The sequence below is a fragment of the Ursus americanus genome, chromosome 1, assembly GCF_024610735.1.
Source record: "Ursus americanus isolate L20-20 chromosome 1, mUrsAme1.1.p, whole genome shotgun sequence".
Taxonomy (NCBI): domain Eukaryota; kingdom Metazoa; phylum Chordata; class Mammalia; order Carnivora; family Ursidae; genus Ursus; species Ursus americanus.
The window spans coordinates 92,768,939-92,788,917 of NC_142127.1; the positions used below are offsets into that span (position 1 = coordinate 92,768,939).

Here is a 19,979-nt window from a genome sequence, read left to right on the forward strand (position 1 = left end):
AAGTATTGACACGCTTCAGGATGGGTGAACCTCAAACACCTGATGTTAAGTGAAAGTCTACAGAAGCTTACATATTGGGTCATTCCATTTGTATGAAATATCTAGAGTAGGTAATTCCTTAGAAACAATGCAGATCGGTGGTTGCCGGGGACAGAGAAGAGGGGAATAGGGAGTAACTGCCTGATGGGTTTCATCTTTGAGTGATCTAAGTATTTTGTAACTAGGTCCAAGTGGTAGCTGTACAACCTTGTGAATGTATTAAGCGCCACCGGATTGGTTTCTTTAAAATGGTTCATTTCTGTTACGTGAGTTTCACTTCAATAAAAAAAAAAAGTGAGGGGGAGGCAGCTTCTTGATGATGCAGAGGAAGTGGACTCTGTGGGCATGAAGTTATAACAGGGTATGAATGATAGAGGCTGGCTTGTGGTTTTTCATTCAACAGACACTTTGGTCAAAGCGACTGAAATTCAGGCCTTCTGTGCAACTTGGTCTGTGGTTCAAGACATTTTTAAAAGGTATCAGCATCAGTTTTGAGAATTGCACAGTGTGTTGGAGTAGACTTTTGTATCTTTTCTCTTTAACCTCCCATTCAGAAGAATCATGTTACCGTGGATTGCTTCATGAGATAAAAATAGAAAAGAGAGGCGATCCGGTCACCTAGTTTTTTTTAGTGTTTTCTCCTTTCAATCCAATCTAGGATCACGGGATTTAAAAAGCTATTTTGGTGCTGTTTATGATATGAAAGATTAAAGAATGTGTGCAATGTGTGGAGGGGGAGTTTAAATTAGAACAGCTGCTCTGGATGGCGAGCAATCAGAGTGTCTCAAGTGACGAAGGTGTTTCTGCTTGGTGATCCAGGGGTTTCCTGACTGTCCTCTAGGAGTAAACTAAAATGTGGGGAAATGTCGTGCAAGATTTTGTTTATGTAGAAAATTTGTTAGAAGCCCGCATGTTCAAAAAGAAAAGAATGGTTGAATTGGTTTTGCCCTTTAATGGAATGCGAATCAGTCATCAAAAATATCACTTATGAAGAGGTTTTAATACCAAATTGAAAATATAAAACAGCTAGTGTGAGATCACTATAAGAGAGACAATACAGAAATTTTTATTTTTATGTTTTTTTAATGATTTTATTTATTTATTTGACAGAGATAGAGACAGCCAGCGAGAGTGGGAACACAGCAGGGGGAGTGGGAGAGGAAGAAGCAGGCTCATAGCAGAAGAGCCTGATGTGGGGCTCGATCCCATAACGCTGGGATCATGCCCTGAGCCGAAGGGAGACGCTTAACCACTGTGCCACCCAGGCGCCCCAATACAGAAATTTTTTAAAAATGTGATCAACCGCGTTAAGGAAACATAACCTGTTCATAGGAAAAAAAAAAAGGACTGCAAGGAAAATTTTAACAGTATTTTTTATTAACAAGAATGGGGGTGCTATTTTATCTGCTTTTACTTTTTGCATTTTCTAAACATATAATAATAAACACAGTCGCTGTCACACCGGCTCCCATTTGCCAAGTGCTTGCTATGTGCCCGGCACGATGGCATCTCTGCATTTATTTCCCCATAGTCCTTGGAGGCGGGTGCTGTCCCTAGCTCATCTCACAGGTAAAGGCCTTAAGGTTCAAGAAGTAACAGAACTCGCCCCGGGTTAGGCAGCTAGTCGGTGGCAGATTCCGACAGAAGCAGTCCAACTCCAGACCCATGTGTTAACCGTCAGCCACACAGAACGTTTAGTGGCCGTGGAAGAGACATGCAGTGTGTATTCAATTAGGGCGTGTGGGGTTGGGTTGGTGGAACACTGACTTGGTAGCCCGGGGACTTTATTTCTGGATCTGCTCTGGACTCCCTTTGTGGTTCAAATTAAGTTACTCTGCTTTTGGTCTCAGTTTCTCCATCATTAGAGTAAGGAAAACAGAACCTCCCATTTGCCTGATTTCTTACGCTTATGAGCCTGCCTAGGCGCTGGTAATAAATACTTGTAAGTTTCTGGAGCTGTTGCCGTGAGCTAAGACTAGTTTGGTTTTGTTTAAGAAAAGGAAAAAAAAGTGTGATGGGTTTAAGAATTAGGCAAATCCAGGTTCAGGTCTTTTGGACCCTCAAAACCCCTGAGCCTCAGTTTCCACATCTGCAAAATGGGGACAGGACTGTGTCCCGTGAGGGTTCTGAGGAGAGAAAATGCCATTGCCTGTGGGAGGTAGTCGCCGCTCAGCACCTGTCCTCTCCTGTCCCTGCTCCATCTTAGCTCCCCTGATCTGGCGTAGAGTACAGCGTGATGAGACCTACCCAAGTGTCTTTGTACATTTTGGACACATTCTAGTAAAATAAAGAGAAAATTAACCAACAGTGGTAAATTGTCAGCACTCAGACCTGGGTAGACGGAAGCAGGTGAAACAAAAGGAAATGATCCTGGTAGGAATGAGGGCAGAGGACACTCTTCTTGGCCGTGCTTCTGGAGTCATGGAAACTTCGCTGGCCGTTCCAGAATGCAACAAGACACCCTGCAGAGGGGTAGAGGGCACACACTTCCTTCACCTTTCATGCACTTTTCTTTAACAAACTTTAACCTACTCTGGAGGGAGCAGATCAGTCCTCTTACAGGGGTCAATTCTGTAGTTAGGTAAAAATCTATACTGGGATATTTATTGATTTGTGTATCTCCAGGAACAAAAATATGTGTTCTGTTTTTGGCAAAAAAAAAAATTGTGACAGGTCAAGATGCTGTTAATTAAATGACATGATGGATGGTTTGGGAATAAAACTCTTTGTAACAAAGTTGATAGGGAGTAGACAGGAGTTTGGGGGGCTGAAATCAGCTCTAAGACCAAGACTGTAGCATATAACAAAAAAGGAAGAGCCAGTGGCACTCCTTGAAGTCATAGTAATGGGTAGATTTATTGAGCACTTACTGTATGCCAAGCTTTATGACTTTATGCTCCCCTCCCCCTTTCTCATTAATATTTCTCTCCCTCTCTTTTTTAAAGATTTATTTATCTCTTTGAGAGAGCATGTGAGTGGGGGGTGGGTGGGAGAGAATCTTAAGCAGGCTCCCCACAGAGCATGGAGCCCACGACCCGGCACTTGATCTCAGGACCCTGAGATCAGGACCTGAGCCGAAATCAAGAGTGAGACGCTTAACCACCTGAGCTACCCGGGCGCCCCATATTTCTCTTATTATAAATATTTGTTAGTATAAGATCACAGACATAAAAAGAAAACGCCTAGCTTAGCTTAATGTATTACTTCAAGGCAAACATTCTTGTCACTACTCCCCAGGTCGAGTGTTGCCACTTCTTGCGTCAGACATTTTGAAGCTATGTCATTTGGTGCCTAAACAGTTTGGATTTTGCTTTGTCATCAGGAAATGTTGCAAGTAGTGAAAGATGAACTAAGATGCAAGGAGTTCCTCCTACGCTGTTTCTGTCTCTGGCAACAGAGTTCCTGAAAACGGAGTTTGTTGCTAGAATGTTCCCTCTTTGTGGGCACATACATAATGGCTTCTCAGCCAGGTAGACATCTGTAGTGGGAACTCCTCTGCATCCCGTCTTTCAGCAGCAATTCCTCCATACATCACGTCAGGGAGGTGGTGTAGACCAGGGGCTTTGACAGTGGGCTGTGGAACTAGACCAACCACTTCCTTCCTGTGGGGTTTGGGCAATCCATTTAACCTCTCTACGCCACTTTTCTCTTCTATGAGAAGGACTGTGGCTGCTTCATTGATACTGTAGCTATATAAGGATTAAATAAAAATATTTTGGCAGAGTACCTGATACAATACTTGGCATATAGTCAATATTCGATAAATGTTAAATATTACTCTCTCATTGCTATCTTGTTACATTACCTCACTTGAACTGAGGCTCAGCGTAACGCACCTTGTGTATTCATTAAATCCCCGTGGACCACTGATGATACAGTACGGTGAGCAGATGCTAACTGACCCTGACTCCTGAGGTCTTTCCCTTTCTTACAGCACAGGTGTGTGTTGGAGTCATCGTGATACTGATCGTATATAACTATTGGTTCCTCTACGTCCCTTATATGACATGGCTTTACTTTGACTGGAGTACCCCAGAGCAAGGAGGCAGGAGGTCCAACTGGGTCAGAAGCTGGACCGTTTGGAGGTATTTTAAGGACTATTTTCCAATTCACGTGAGTAGAATTGTTTTATGTTGTAGTATCTTGAGCTGGGAGAATGGAAATTCGTTTTCATCACAAATAGTTGAAGCTTCTTTCTTTTCAGAGGGAGAGAGCCTGCAAATCAGCCCAAATTACTAAATGGGATCTAAGCTAAATTGACACCATTTCGAAGGCTGTGTGTGTGTGGGGGGGGGGGCTCTGGGCTCAGGAAATTGTTTAAAAATTTGGAAACAGCTCTAACCCAGAGAGCTAAACAAGTTATGTTTTCCATTTCCTTTTTTAAAAAATAATTAATTAATTAATTAATTAGAGAGAGAGAGAGAGAACGGGCAGAGGGGAGAGTGAGAAGCAGGCTTCTGGCCGAGCAGGGAGCCCAATGTGGGGCTCGATCCCAGGACCCTGAGATCATGATCTGAGCCAAAGGCAGACGCTTAACACTGAGCCACCCAGGTGCCCCTCTATTTTCTTTTGACATTAAAGCTAATCATGAGTTTCTTGGTTTCTTATTGGAATCTAATCTGGACCATTTTACTAATTTTTTTGTCCTCACTGTATACTGTAGCTCATCAAAACTTGCAATTTGGATCCAACTCACAACTATATATTTGGGTTTCACCCCCATGGAGTGCTTGTTGCTGGAGCCTTTGGAAATTTTTGTACAAATTATTCGGACTTCGAGGAGCTGTTTCCTGGCTTCACCGCGTATCTTCACGTGCTCCCATTTTGGTTCCGCTGTCCGCTCTTTCGAGAATATCTGATGACTAGTGGTAAGTGCGGGCAGATCGTTATTTCTCCAGTGTTCTAGGGCGGTGGGACCACACAGGATGTCCCCTCCCAAACACAGGTTTACAGTTTCTTAGTAAAACCCTGGGGATGTATCCCTGTCTGATACTTCCCATGCTGCTTCGGTGATTCTTGTCTCCCCCACTGGACTGGAAATTTCAGAAAGACACAGACCGTGTCTTTTTTTTCCCCACCCCAAGTGTCTAGCGTAGGGCCTGGGATATAGGAATGTTCAATAGATGTTAGTTGAATGAAAGAATAAATTGATGAATGCGTTTTGTGTATACAGATGTGGGAGAAAGAATCTTGTGATTCTTTGTGAAACAAACAAGGATACATTGCACCTTTGGAGAAGCCCTTTGCCTGTGTTTATGAGCAGCAGAGAAGGAAAATGTCCTCTAATATGTCTTGAAGTAATGGCCATATAGAAACAAAGCACATTTAATCTGTCTTTTTCTCCCCATATTAAACAGAACTTGGCTCAGAAATGAGTTCATTCTACTCTGCTACTCTGAGCTAGAGGGAAACTAGCTCATTGATTAATGAAACCACAATTCTACCAATTCCAAGAATAAAATTTAGCTGAAATGCTATAAAGACACTATATGAGTGTGCGCAGAGGCTAAGCTTGTGGTAACAGCTCTCACGTCAGTTTGAGGGGTTTGGTTTATTTGGTTTTCTAACGGGACCAACTTACTGACTCAGCATGAACTGCAGTACCTTACAAAGTGCTTTATGTTTGTGGTCATTCTCTACATTAACTATTGTTGTCTTGCATTTCTTGGATATAAAGACAAGTGGATAGTCTCATTTTGGGAACTTTATAATTTCAGGACGAATAAGTAGCATATTCAGAGGTAGGATTTTGCAGGGTTTTCCAGGTTTTCATTACTTCCTATTAATTTCTCAAGTCTCTGTTGTCATTATATACCTGATAGGAAATCACTGAGCACCAGAGGACCAGGATCCCTGGCTGGGTGTTCAGGTTCTGTGTGTGGACCTTCACCCATATGGCCCTGGGCTCTCTGTCCAGCCTGGCTGTCACTGCATCTGGCCTCTAGAGGGCGCACCAAACCTCCAAACTACTGTAGAGGCGAAAAAAATCCCTTCCTATTTTTGCAGACATTGATTGGGTTAGTTTTATAAAAGGAAAAAAAAATTAAAGGGAAATTTTTTTAATTTCAAAAAAGCACAGAAATATATTTACAATATATACTGTTTGCTGATTCCAAGCCACAAGTGAGGTTGGGTAGTGGTAACTGAGAGCAGGTGTGGCAAATTTATGGTGCAAGAGATGTAGGTCCACCCCTCTCCGTGGCCATGTCAGATACCTATAATTAACCCTAAGAATCTTTCTCCATATAGTGCCCTCAGAGTCATTGCCATTTGCGTGAGCTGGCGTTTGAGATTAAACTTGTCTGTTCTTTCTGGCTTATGACATCATGGGCTCTTTTCCTTTTTGCCGTAACCCGAGTTTTCCTAAACGCTAAATAAAAATATCCAAACTTGTAGCTGGTAGAGCTTTAGGGTGTCCTTATCTCAAAGTTTGGAGAGTTCTCAGTTTTTTTCTAGAACCAGCTTCCAGGACAGCTCCTGGTCCAAGGCTGCCCTTCTACTCTGTGCCTTTCTTGGTGGGTGTGAAAGACAGACAGACATGTGTGCCAAACCTTCACGTAGTAAAGAACCAATAGAGTTTCAGAGGTCCTTAGCTGACCAGTGCCTGTTTTGCCCTTACCCAAGGGGTTTTGCCACTATAAGTCCCTGTAAGTCCCCCCCCCCCCAAACTCTTCCTCCTGGTGCATTTGGGTGAATCTGTACTCATCAAGTGTCAGCCAGGGCACATTCTGTGTTTCGAGGCTCATATTCTTTCCCATGTGCCTAGTAAGGCTCGGCAGGTAGTAGAGATCAGATCACAAAAGCCACATACAGAGCCCAGAGGAGGTCGATATGAAAAACAGCTGATGGATTGGACAAGACTTAGTGATCGATGCGGCCTCAGGAAGGTAGCAACTATATCTGTCGTATCATCAGCATCTAGCAGTGTCCTGCCTGTAGCAGGTGCTCAGTAAGTGTTTGGAATGAAGGGATGAGTGATGAGTCAATGCGGTTGCTAAGAAGAGGGGAATATGTATGGGAGGAGCCTACACCTCTGACTTGGGTGACAAGATCCATGATGGTCCCATTACCTTGAGGGGTCATGTTGCAAGAAGAATACAGTGCATTGGGTTTGGAAACATGGAGTTTGAGGTGTCTTTGAGTTGGCAGGGTAGAAATGTCCATTGGGCTGTTGGAAGTGTGGGTGGAGAGCCTCGGGAGGAAGATGGCCCAGGAGAGAGAGTTGGGAGAGCTCAGCGCACGTAAGTGGTCCTTGAATCCATGTACGTAGAAGATATTAGAAGGTATTAGAAACTATGAAGGAGCCTGTCTTAGTTCAGCCTGCTATAACAGAATACTGTAGACTGGGTAACTTAAATGATAGACATTTATTTCTCATCGTTCTGGAGGCCGGGTGTCCAAGACCAAGGCACTGACAGATCCAGTGTCTGGTAAGAGCTCCTTTCCTGGCTCCTTGTTATGTCCTCACATGACGGAGAGACAGCACCCTGCCTCTCTTCCTCTTTTTATAAGGACATTGATCCCATCTTGGGGGCTGTGTTCTCATGACCTCATTACTTTCCAAAGGCCCTACCTCTTAATATTATCCTATTGGGGATTAGGGTTTCAACATAGAAATTTTAGAGGAATACGAATTTGCAGTTCTTAGAGCCCTAAGACATAGCAGCATTTAAGGATGGCCTATAAAGGGAGCCCCGAGAGGGAACTGAGACGTGGCCAGAGGGGAACCAGTGTCTGGAAACTCAGAAGGCTCTCTTTCCAATGGAAGTAATGCCTCCAGCTCCCACTTGGGGCACACAGGGCAGAATGGCCAAGCCTTGAAGTCAAGAAAAGTTCAAACCCATTGAGGCTCAGGTTCTCTCCCCTCTAACTCACCACCCTCTGCCTCTTTAGTAAGTGGTTGGTCACTCAAAATCCTGCATTATTTCATGTTCCTCCAGTAATAGGCACTTACAGTAAAATGAGCATATAATTGTCCTTTGAGAAATGAGGTATGTTGTGTTTTAATAAAGCCTGTCTGACACATTCTTCTATGACTCAAAAAATGGGTATAGCCATGAATGGAAGGAAACAATAAGACTTTAAAAAGTAATTATCTCTGAAATACAGGTCATGAGTGGCTTGTATTTTCATTTTTTTTTTTTTTTTCCTTTAAGAGTTCATGGCCTTTTCCTACAAGGGTACATAGTACATTTAAAATCTGAAAAGGAATCTTTAAAGTTATTTTTATGTGGGAAAGCCTGGTACAAAGACTGAACAATTATATAACTATCTTAAATAAACAATTTATCAAAGTTAGACTAGACATTTGGGAACCATGTAAAGATCTGGTTATTTGTCAAATGTCTGCATTTTTAAAATCATTTACATTATAAATCTAGGTTTGGGAAACAAAAATCCACATAGAATATCTGAAAACAGGACCTTCTGTGTTCAAAAGATCCAGTGCAGCCTCTTGAAAAGGATATGCTTTTTGGTTCTGAGCCAGGATTCACCAGGGTAGTGATCAAGGCTGTACAGCTCTGCAGGTTGTGCACTGAACAACTGCAGAGGGCACCTTTCGCTTATAGTGCAATATGAACAGAGTCCATAGAGTTGAGCAGCGTATAACCTACCCAAATAAGTGGTAGATCTAATAACAAGTGACATTTTAAAGACCTAACCCATCACCTGCCAAAATGTTGTATTTTATTAATGGAATATATTACCAAAGATCTGGCTGTGACAAAATTATAAACTACAAGATGTTCTAGATGTAAGCAGGTTAGGGAATTTTGTTAAATGTTCACTGATACCATTGAATATTATGATAAAAATGTTTTAATTTAAGATAAATACTTAGCCCTTTTGTTTTATTCACTAAGGGTCAGTCTCAGTTTCTAAGAAAAGTGTGTCCCATGTGCTGAGCAAGGAGGGAGGTGGAAACATTTCAGTCATTGTTCTTGGGGGTGCAGAAGAATCACTGGATGCCCATCCTGGAAAATTCACTCTGTTCATCCGCCAGCGGAAAGGATTTGTTAAAATTGCTTTGACCCATGGGTAAGTAGCTTCTCATTTCAGGTACCTGGGTCAGAGAAGTTAAGACATTATTAAATGAATACAAAGAAATAAAATAATTTTTCTAGTCCTTAAAGACAGACTTCCTCTTAGCTGACTTTCCAATAAAAGCAGGTGTGGATGTTCATGGGAAACGGAATACAACCTTCCCACTAAGGTAGTTCGTGCCATGTCATCCACAAGTTAAACTCACCTTTAAAAACAAAGCAAACAGGGGCACCTGGGTGGCTCAGTCATTTGGGCATCTGCCTTCAGCTCAGGTCATGATGCCAGGGTCCTGGGATCAAGCCCACGTGGGGCTCCCTGATCAGGGGGGAGTCTGCTTCTCCCTCGCTCTCTGCCCCTCCCCCCATTCATTCTCTCTGTCTCTCAAGTAAATAAATAAAATCTTTTTTTAAAAAAGCAAACAAATAAAAAGTACAGAATTTTTATATACAGAGTATACGTTTGTAGACAAATGAACAAACGCATCATGGCCCGAACTCTAGGTGGAAAAGACGCTTCCCGGAGCCTTGATTTTCTATGGAATAAAATTCCATGAATTGCTAAACTGCTGAGGTACCGCCCCAAAGGATTTCAAGTATAAGTCGGTTGCATTGTGTGGAACATGAAATTAGCAGTATAGGGAGATACGGGAACACTGCAGAATTGTTGGCATATGTTGCAAAAGTCATCTGAACGGAGTAAAATACTTAAATTGTTGTCCTTAAAAATTCGTGTTCTTCCGCTTTGTTTTTGTAGCGCGTCCTTGGTCCCGGTGTTTTCTTTTGGAGAAAATGAACTATTTAAACAAGTTAACAACCCTGAAGGCTCATGGCTTCGAACTGTGCAGGAGAAGCTCCAGAAGATCATGGGGTTCGCTTTGCCGCTGTTCCATGCCAGAGGAATTTTTCAATACAATTTTGGCCTGATGCCCTATAGGAAACCTATCCACACTGTTGGTATGTACATCAAAGACTAAAGGCTTGTTAGAAAAACGAAAGTGTTACCTTACTTGGGCAATGTTCCTGTTACTGATTGCAGTGCTAATGCAAGAGAAGCGGCTTTGGGTAATAACTTCCTAAAATAAGAATCCTATAGATGTTATTTGAGTTCATTTACAGTATGTCTTGTGGCTCAGAAATGACTGTTTTTTCCATTTGGGAATTGATTACTTTCAAGAAAACTGTTGAACTACAGGGAGAATCCAATTTAGACATAAAGTTCCTAGTGCTCTATGTGAATCTATTTCTCTGTACCAGCAGATTGTAATGTAGCAATTCTTTGATGAACACATTACATCAGTCTGTGGATATATGCAGATTTCTGTGTAATAGATGGCTGCGTCGTGTGCAGTTCACCTAGGCACCAGTTTCTGGGGCAGAAGCATTTTGGGGGGGCCACTTGCTATTTTTACATGTATTCTAACATGAACTGATTTTATTTTGAGAAGTGGTATCTTGGGGGAAGTTGAGGTGGGGGAGGATGGTGGCAGACTATTGATAGAAGGACCGAGGAGCACAGTAACGAGCTCTTCACACTGAAAGTGAGCTGGATTGCTGAGCAGGAAAAAGTGCAGAGCCAGATGCTAGTAACAGTTAACCAAACTATATCCTTCATCTAAAACTGGAAGTAATAGTTTCCCCGTGGATAGTCCATTAAATGACATTCAAAATGTTTTTAGATCTGTTTCATTAGAATGGGATTTTACTACACTGTCAGTTTCTGGGAGCTTTGCATTTCACGTGCAATCACTTGACACTCTTTTTATGCTGTATTTAATTCCAATGGAATGTTAACAGACTGTTGATTAGTTAGTGTAATGGGAACGCAGAGATAAGTGTCCAGTTGTGTTTTTTCAAGATTAGCTGGGTACGTTTCTTTGGCATAATATATATATATATATATATATATATTTTTTTTTTTTTTTAACCAGATAATCAACACGGGTTAGACCATGATTTTTCTTTGTAGTAATATTAAGTAGTCATTTTTGGTCCCTTATGTGCAAAGTACTGTAGTTGGCACTTTCGGGGATATAAGGAAAATTGAAAGACGTGATTTTTAGGAACTAAAAGTTTAATTAAGTGTAACTCATACACACATGAAGTAAGTTGCCGGTGTTGAAAGTCAAGTGTATTTTGTTGATTTAAATGATTACGGTTATCGCTTGGTGGGGGTAAACTTTAGTTTTAAGTAAAGTGGTCATCATATGATACAGCCTAGTTATAACTCTACTGACAAATCATTAATTGGTCAGGAGTCAAATGGAAATGACCAAGTCTGAATTCGTTGTTGAGCCTAGAAAACCTAGAACTCTGGTTTTTCACTCATGCCTGTCTAATGCACTTCTCTGCAAGAGTTAGAATAAGGGGAAATTGCTTCAGTCCACCCCTCTGCTTACCTCCCAAATGATTACATCAGAACTACCGTATCTAGTCTCTAGCATCCTCAGTATCCTGCTGTTATCTGAAGCCTCTTAAAATCCAAGCTGAGACTCTAAACGTTTACATAAAATCTCAGCTGCCATGAGTTCGATTAATGGTGGTAGAATGGGAGTCATAATTGAGAGCAGCCTGATTTGGGGGAACCAGACCCTCACAGACTATCTGCATTTAAAGATTTTTATTTGACGTTAGTTGGTAGCACACACGACTCTTGATCTCCAGGTCACAAGTTCACACCCCACGTTAGGTGTGGAGCCTCCTTAAATAAATAAATAAATAAATAAATAAATAAATAAATGAAGACTTTTATTTGAAATCAGTGAGGATAGGATATTGACAATGCCATAAACAGAAGCAAAGCTATGTATCAATCCAATGCAATGCGATATGGTAACAGTGATCTAAGTTACTATGCTCAGCTCTATTTTACATCAATGCACTTCAAGCCCAGAGCTGTTTCTTTGCTGACTCCCCAGCACAGCCCAGGCACAGCAGGTAGAGTGGGGACCAGCAGTTACTTTGTGGGCCTTCTGCTTCCCTTCCATTTAACTGAGAGTTTGTGAACTTAACTCTACCTCCTAAGAACTCAGTAAATATTAGTTCAGTTCATCCTAAATCGTCACTTCATCTCTGACCCTCTCGCCCACAGCTGTCTGGAGATGTGCAGATTCTCCATCCTACGGTCTCCCCACACATTTGTGAGACCTCACTTTCTCCGTGACCTCAGAGCGTTCATCTCAGTTGTAGTGATTCTTGAATACTAGTGAGAATTCCTAACACTGCAAGGATTTTGTCTGTTAATAGCCTACTCATTAAATCCTTTTAAAAATGTGTTCTCATTAAACCCAAAGTTGCCATCATCAGGTCACACTTACCCTCTCTGCATATTTCTTACACCACACCCTGCTAAACCATCAGGTTTCTCTGCACCCTCCATCAAAACCATCTTTCGTAATTTTTTACGAGATTGTATTTATTTATTTGAGAGAGAGAGTGTGTACACGCACGTGGACGAGCGGGGTGGGGAAGGGCAGAGGGAGTGGGAAGGACAAGCAGACTCCCCACTGAGTGTGGAACCCAACATGGGGCTTGATCCCAGGACTCTGAGATCATGACTTGAGCTGGAGTCAGATGCTTAACCAACTGAGCCACCCAGGCACCCCCAAACCATCTTTCCTCTTAGCTGAGGGTCACTCAGAGGAAATAATTTGTAAAGAAGATACTATATATTAGCTTCTGCACAGCAAAGGAAAACAATCAACAAAACTAAAAGACAGTCTACTAAATGGGAGAAGATATTTCCAAATGACATCTCTGATAAGAGGTTGGTGTCCAGGCGCAGTCGTTAAGTGTCTGCCTTCGGCTCAGGGCGTGATCCCAGTGTTCTGGGATCGAGCCCCACATCAGGCTCCTCTGCTGGGAGCCTGCTTCTTCCTCTCCCGCTCCCCCTGCTTGTGTTCCCTCTCTCGCTGGCTGTCTCTCTATGTCAAATTAATAAATAAAATCTTTAATAAAAAAAAAAGGGTTACTGTCCAAGATATGTAAGGAAGTTATACAACTTGACTCCCAAATAATCCAATTAAAAAATGGGCAGAAGTCATGAACAAATGTTTCTCCAAAGAGGAAATACAGACGGCCAATAGACACATTAAAAGATGCCTAGCATCACTCATCATCAGAGAAGTGCAAATCAAAGCTACAGTGAGATATCACCTCACACCTGTCAGAATGGCTAAAATAAAAAACACAAGAAACAACAGGTGTTGGTGAGGATGTGGAGAAAGGGGAACCCTTTGCACTGTGGGTGGGAATGCAAACTGGTGCAGCCACTCTGGAGAACAGTATGGAGGTTCCTCAAAAAGTTGAAAATGGAACTATCCTATGACCCAGTAATTGCACTACTGGGTATTTACCCTAAAAATATATGTATACACTAATTAAAAGGGATACACCCACCCGTGTTTATTGCAGCTTTATTTACAATAGCCAAACTATGGAAGCCACCCAAGTGTCCATCGTTAGATGAGTGGATAAAGAAGATGTGGTGTATATATACTGTGGAATATTATTCAGCTATAAAAAAGAATGAAATCTTGCCATTTGCAGCAACATGGATGGAGCTAGAGAGTATAGTGCTAAACGAAATAAGCCAGAGAAAGACAAATACCATATGATCTCACTCATATGTAGAATTTAAGAAACAAAACAAACAAGCAGAGAAAAAAAGAGAGAGAAACCAAGAAACAGACTTAGCTATAGAGAATGAATAGAGGAGAGGTCAGTGGGGAGGATGGAGGAAATAGGTGATAGGGATTAAGAGTACACTTATCGTGGGCGCCTGGGTGTCTCGACTGGGCATCTGCCTTTGGCTCAGGTCATGATCCCAGGGTCCTGGGATCAGGTCCCGCATCGAGCTCCCTGCTCAGTTGGGAGTCTGCATCTCCCTCTGCCTGCCGCTTCCCCCACTCATTCTCTCAGTCTCTCTCTCTCTCAAATAGATCAATAAAATTTTAAAAAGTATACTTATCGTGATGAGCACTGAGTGATGTGTAGAACTGTTGAATCACTATATTGTACACCTGAAACTTAATATAGCACTGTATGTTAACTCTGCGGGAATTAAAGTAAAAAACTTAATAAAAAAGTAAAAAAAAGAAGATACCATATATTTTCTTTACACATTTCACAAATAGTATGTAATTTACATGTTTCGTTATTGTCAGCTTATGAAAATATAAAATGTTCACATATATCATGTTTCGTTACGTAAATAATGGAGAAAAACTGATGTAAATATCACATCCATCATGATACCCAGGAGGGATAATTGAAAGAAGTTTATACTCTAAAACAATGCTTAAAGAATTGCAGTTCCTTGGAATTGCTCTGTTTGTTTCTACAATACAGAGCCCCTGGAGAGCAGGGATTTTTGTCTTATTGTTCTCTGCTGTATTCCCAGTGCCCACAGGATAGGGCCTCAAGACACATTTGTAAACAATTCATTCTTTAGTTATGCCTTTCTGATTATAATTCTTAAGTTTTCAAATATCTAACAAGTACCCGTTAACAATTTTAAGGGAAGCCAATGTTAAGTTCAGGTTGTAGAGCCAGTATGGGTAGTATGATGGGAAGTTGCATGTTTGGGGAAGAAAGTAAGAGACATGGAAACTTGTCATTGAAAGGGGGAGGTTTCGTGTATCATGGTATGTGTGGATTTTAATTTTTAAAAGTTTATGTTGAAAAATGTCCAAGGTTCAGAAAAGTTTCATGAGTAGTAAAATGAACTCCTGTGTGCCTTTCTCCCACACTCACCAGTTGGTAACATTTTGCTACAGTTTTTCTCTCTCTCTAATGGTGTGATAAACACACTCTACTGTTATCACTGAACTGCTTGAGTATGTGAAGACATCATGACATTTGCTCCTATGTGTCTCTCTCAAGAGCAAGATGATTTTTGTCTATAATGTCAGTGCAATTCAGGAAAGTGAACGTTGACAAGTACTGTTAGCCAGTGTACAGTGTATATTTAAATTTCACCAGTTGCCACAATAATGTCCCTGTTAGCTGTGCTTTTGGGGGGCGGTGGAGGTGGGGGTCGTGTGTTTTTTCCCTCAACAGTATCCTACATTGCATTTAGTTTTCACATCCCTTCAACCTGCTTCAAACTGGGTTAGTTGTTCAACTTCCTCTTGTCTTTAGGACATGAGCAATTAGGAGGAGTGTAGGTCAGTGGGTTGTAGAATGTTCCTCAACTTGGTTTGGTGTGTTTCATCGTGATTATATTCCAGTTAGGCATTTGTGGCAGGAATCCCACAGACATGACTTGTCCTCCTCAGTACGTGATGTCAAGAGCCTCTTGATGTCAGTTTGTCCCGTTGTTGGTGATACTCAGTTTGAGCACCTGAGGGGGGTGTTTGCCAGGTTTCTCTACTATAAAGTTAAATTACGAAGATTTATCTATAGAAATCTTTAGATGTTCATGTATATAAATATATATTCTATTTCTAAAGGCTTTTTCCTTTTCATTAGCAAGTCACCTGGGGATAGTGTTACTTAGACGCTGTGTAATTATTCTGTTCATCAGACTTTACTTGGTGGCTTTAATATCCATTGATAATTCTTGCCTGAATCGATTAAGGCAGTCATGGTTGCAAACCGGTGGTTTTCTAGCTCTGGTATTCCTTCCACATTCATTAGTTGGCTCTCCCTCCTTCCAGTGTTAGATTATTTGAAGTCTGGATATCCAGAGAGGCTTATCCGCTCCCGTCCCGTTCTGTCCAGCCTCACAGCTTCCACTGACTTCAAAACTCCTCGGTCTGTCTTTTGATTATGGATGTGATGGAAGTGCTTGTTTCATTTTTTATATTTATGGCAAAACTGAAAAATATAATCACTACCATTAAGAAATTGGCTCTTTCCATTGTGGGCCCAGCATGCTGGTCGTGGCTAACACTCAGGCCCCAGCCCCACAAAGAAACCAATATTGACATTAAGGAGCTGTTTATCATGCATCAGCTAAATCTACAGAAGGAAGTAATGTGGGTTTGGGGTCTGATTCAGAGTGACTTAGACAGTTTCATTTCTCTTCTCAGAGCCTCAGATTTTATAACTGTGAAGAAGAGACTTTTATAATTGTCCCGTCTGGTCTCAGGGTTGTTCTGGGGATCAAATGACATGGAACTTGGGAAAGTGCTTCATAGGCCCCAGGTGCTAGGGGAGTACGGATTGGTGCGGGAGGCTTCCTGGCCAGACTGTGGAGAGCTGTTAAACGTGTTTCCGTCTCCCCGTGTAAGTATTCCTGCTGGAGTGTTCATCTGAATCAAATCGTGAGGAAACAGACAAATCCAGATTCGGAGACATTGTATTAAACAACTGGCCTGGGTTCTTCAAAAATACCAATGTCGTGAAAGACCAAAAGGACAGAGCACTCAAAGACACAACAGCTGTCCTCAGGGGAAACAAGTGTAAGGATATCATTGAGACAACTCATCACGTTTGAATGTGGATTCAGGACAAAATAATGTGTAGAGGTTAAACTCCTTAGGTATGATAATGGTGGTGTTAAAAAAGGAGAGTGTTCTTGTTCTTAGGTACTTGATGCTGAAATACTGAGGGATGATAACGGATTGAACCATTGATATCTGTAACATTTTCCCACGGGTCTACAAAAATAAAAATAATATATATGTATATTTACACGGGGAGGGTGTGCACAAAATGTTCAAAACTGGTGAGTCTAGAGGAAGAATATGCAAGTGCTTATTGCATTATTCTTTCTATAATTTTAAATTTTTTAACATAAAAATAGGGAAAGGAATGTACTTGAATAAGATAAAACTGGTTTGAAACCATTTGAGGACAAAAGCGGTCCATTATATTTCAAGTCATTATTATGTCCTGATGGGGAACAAAAAGCAGCCTAAGGGATTCTCTGAAATACAAGGAAAGGAAGGGGAACCTAATTTAAATTCAAATGTAAAGTAGGGATTTAAGGAGATAAAAATGTTAAGGGGATTAGCTTGGTGCCCAATACAACCCATTAAGTGTTCAGTAAATGTTCTTGAGTGCGTGTGTGTGCACACACACACTCTCTCTCTCCCTCCCCACCCCCCACGTCTGGCATATTTGAGCCAGCACCATAAGCCAGAGGTTCAGTGAACCCAGATTTCATTGGCACCCACATTTTGACTCTTCCCAGCCCCCTCTGCCAACAGATTAGCCTTTTTCTGGTGTTAAGCTATGTAGCATCCAGACAAAGACTAATTCCTGTATGAGACCATTAGAGCGATAAACTCTGGAATTTTCATAATTAAAGAAAAATAGAGCAAAGATTTCTTATTGCAAAAGATCTACTCTTTGCCTCAGTGAGAAGAAAATAATGCCCATTTCCAGATTCCTCTCCAGCCACGTATACAGCCCCTGGGAAGCTGCTCATTCTTCGTCTTAGGTAAATACAGCCCAGCACCATAGAAATGAGGGCGAGACTGCTGTGGGAGGCCGTAAGTGCGTAACTAATCTTGACTTGCTGGATGGAATCGGGAAATGGAACAAACGCGCACGCCAGCTATGAAAAGCACCGAAACATAAACAGGAGTGCTAATTCCCGACTCTGCCACAAGGAGATGATGGCTGATTTTTCCAGGGCAAGTTCTGTTTCCAAAAGCAGCCTGATACAGCTGTTTTTTTCCCTTTGTGTTGTAAAAAGAGTTACAGGGCAATTTGCAGCTGACTTAGTCTTAGCCTTGTTTGCTTCTCCTTAGTGGTAAAAATCACCTTTTTGGGGAGAGAGAGAATGAGAGAATATTCTGGTCTTCTAGGGCTTTGGGGACCCTTCTCAGATTTGCAGGTTTTTGTTTTATGACCTCTGTCTTTATCCCTAAAAAGTAATTGAGAATGATTTTTTACTCTCTAATCCGATTTTGGGTAAGTAGGAGGGGCAGAAGAACTGGCTTTACATCCTAAATTCTGGTTCTTTTTGTGTAGTTGGGAATTTCCAGCATCTCCATTTCTCTACGCATAAGCAAGAGAAAAGCAAGGATGAAGCTGTCCATCTCACACTTTAAAGGGTGAAGTCTTATAATAAGTTCAATATATATGGGCATGTTTGAGCTCTCTGGAAGAACCATCTGAAGTACAGTGAACCCATGAATAAGAAAACAGGATTGGAGTTAGCTGTAGTATAGCTCATAGGAAGTAAGACTTAATTAAGAATTAAGAATTCACGAGTCTCAATTAAGCTGGGAACAACACACTTCATCTTCTCAGACCACTAAGTCTCTTTCTAAGTCCCTTCCCTCCCCCACTCCCACCCTGAATATTTGCACTTGACCTTTCTTTTGGACAATTTCACTTAACAGAAGCTAGTTCTGTAAAACTGAATTTGCTAGTAGATTGCCATTGCCTAATAGAATCTCCCTTCACATGTAGATTTCTCAGTTCTTTTCTTGAAACAGAAGGGTCAGAGTTAGGAGACTTTTTATCCTATGCAGGTGAAAATTAAGGCCAGAGAGGAAGCTACTGACCAGCTCAGTGTAGTGGTCTAGTCTAGCGCTCTCTGTGGAACACCAGCTCCCGTTCCACCCCATCACCCCCTTCGCCTGTCCTCCTCTGTATTTCCAACTACAGCTGACAGCAAGACAACTCCAGTTCTTTCTGTTGAATTACAAAGGACTGATGTCTCCTCTATGCAAATTTGACATCCCTGCTATCAAAAGAGAACTGTATATGAGATTCTTGAGGCTATATCTGATTAAAAACTTAGCAATTGGAGAATATTAATGCTGCAGTAAGGTGCTATCTATCTACTATGTATGTCTGTATATACCTCCTTACTGCAACATTAGGTAAATAATCTTCTTAATAATACATTTTGTTATATATGTGTGTGTGTATATCACTCTCTTCTGTGCTCCCATACCTCCCATACTGATGTCATTTATCACTTCCTTCTTTCTTTGTGACTTAACATTTGCTTGGTTTTCTCTTAACTCACCACCTTCTGTTACTGACATGGATTCGAACCTTGGATGAAGCATGGAACAACCTAGAGTAGGCCAGAGGAAACCTCCTCTCTCCCCTCTGAGTTCCATTCTGTTCCCAATGGCCCCACTTGACCTCATGCCCAAGTTAATAGAGGGTAATAAGAAGCTGTTTGCTGCCCAGCAGGCCGCCGAACATCCTATAGGTTTTCACCTCTTGGCATCATTAAACAGCAGGGGGCGCAGTTGGGAGCTGGAAGGAACCAGGAAAGCAGGTGCCAAAGCCACGTGTATCTTGTAGTTTCAAACAGACTGAGACACAACCTAAACACCTTTTTAAACATGTATAGAAGTTGCCAGGTTAAATAATAATGAGCTCATTTTTAATTACAGGTTAAACACACATGCATTCTCATTGTAGAAAATTCCTACAATACAGATCAAGCGAAAAGTCCCCCATCTCTACCTTCCTTCCTGGAGGTAATGGTTATCCGTCTCTCTTTCTAAACTTCTTAAATGCACTAAAGCTTACAATGCACCTAGGAATATAAATATCTTTTCATAAATGGGATCATACTGTATTATTTCACAACTTTTACCCCTACTTCATACATTTTGGACCTCGACGTGTGTGTGTGTGTGTGTGTGTGTGTGTATACACATATTTCATTTAAAAAAATTGCTGCCTAAGATTCTGTTGCATGAATGTTCTGTGGTTTATTTCATAAATTTTCTGCTGAGACTTCTGCTTGGTTTTGTTTTCCACTCTTAACAAACAATGGGATTCTTGTCATTGTGTGTGTTTTCTACTGCGGATTCTTAGCTGTGAAGATATACATTCCTTACATTTTTTAGAATGATGTTAAAAAGAGTCCAAGGAGAGGGCTGATGACTCATAACTCGAGACTTTGCAGTCGGTCACAATAGGGTACTGTGGCCGGGCCACCAGCTGTACCAGAGGGACAGTGCTGGTGACGTG

At 41.4% G+C, this 19,979-nt stretch overlaps 1 protein-coding gene across 3 annotated transcripts in view; it reads left to right on the forward strand.

Annotated features, from left to right (window-relative positions):
- Positions 1-19,979, forward strand: part of MOGAT1 (monoacylglycerol O-acyltransferase 1) — a 35,867-nt gene that overhangs the window by 10,631 nt on the left and 5,257 nt on the right. For 2 of the 3 annotated variants that reach the window (XM_045775306.2, XM_045775308.2), the window contains exons 2-5: positions 3,974-4,152; positions 4,703-4,907; positions 8,904-9,078; positions 9,838-10,037. In XM_045775306.2, coding sequence (XP_045631262.1) covers positions 3,974-4,152; positions 4,703-4,907; positions 8,904-9,078; positions 9,838-10,037 — 759 coding nt within the window. The remainder of the gene's footprint in view (positions 1-3,973; positions 4,153-4,702; positions 4,908-8,903; positions 9,079-9,837; positions 10,038-19,979) is intronic. The other variant, XM_045775307.2, reaches the window with a different exon arrangement.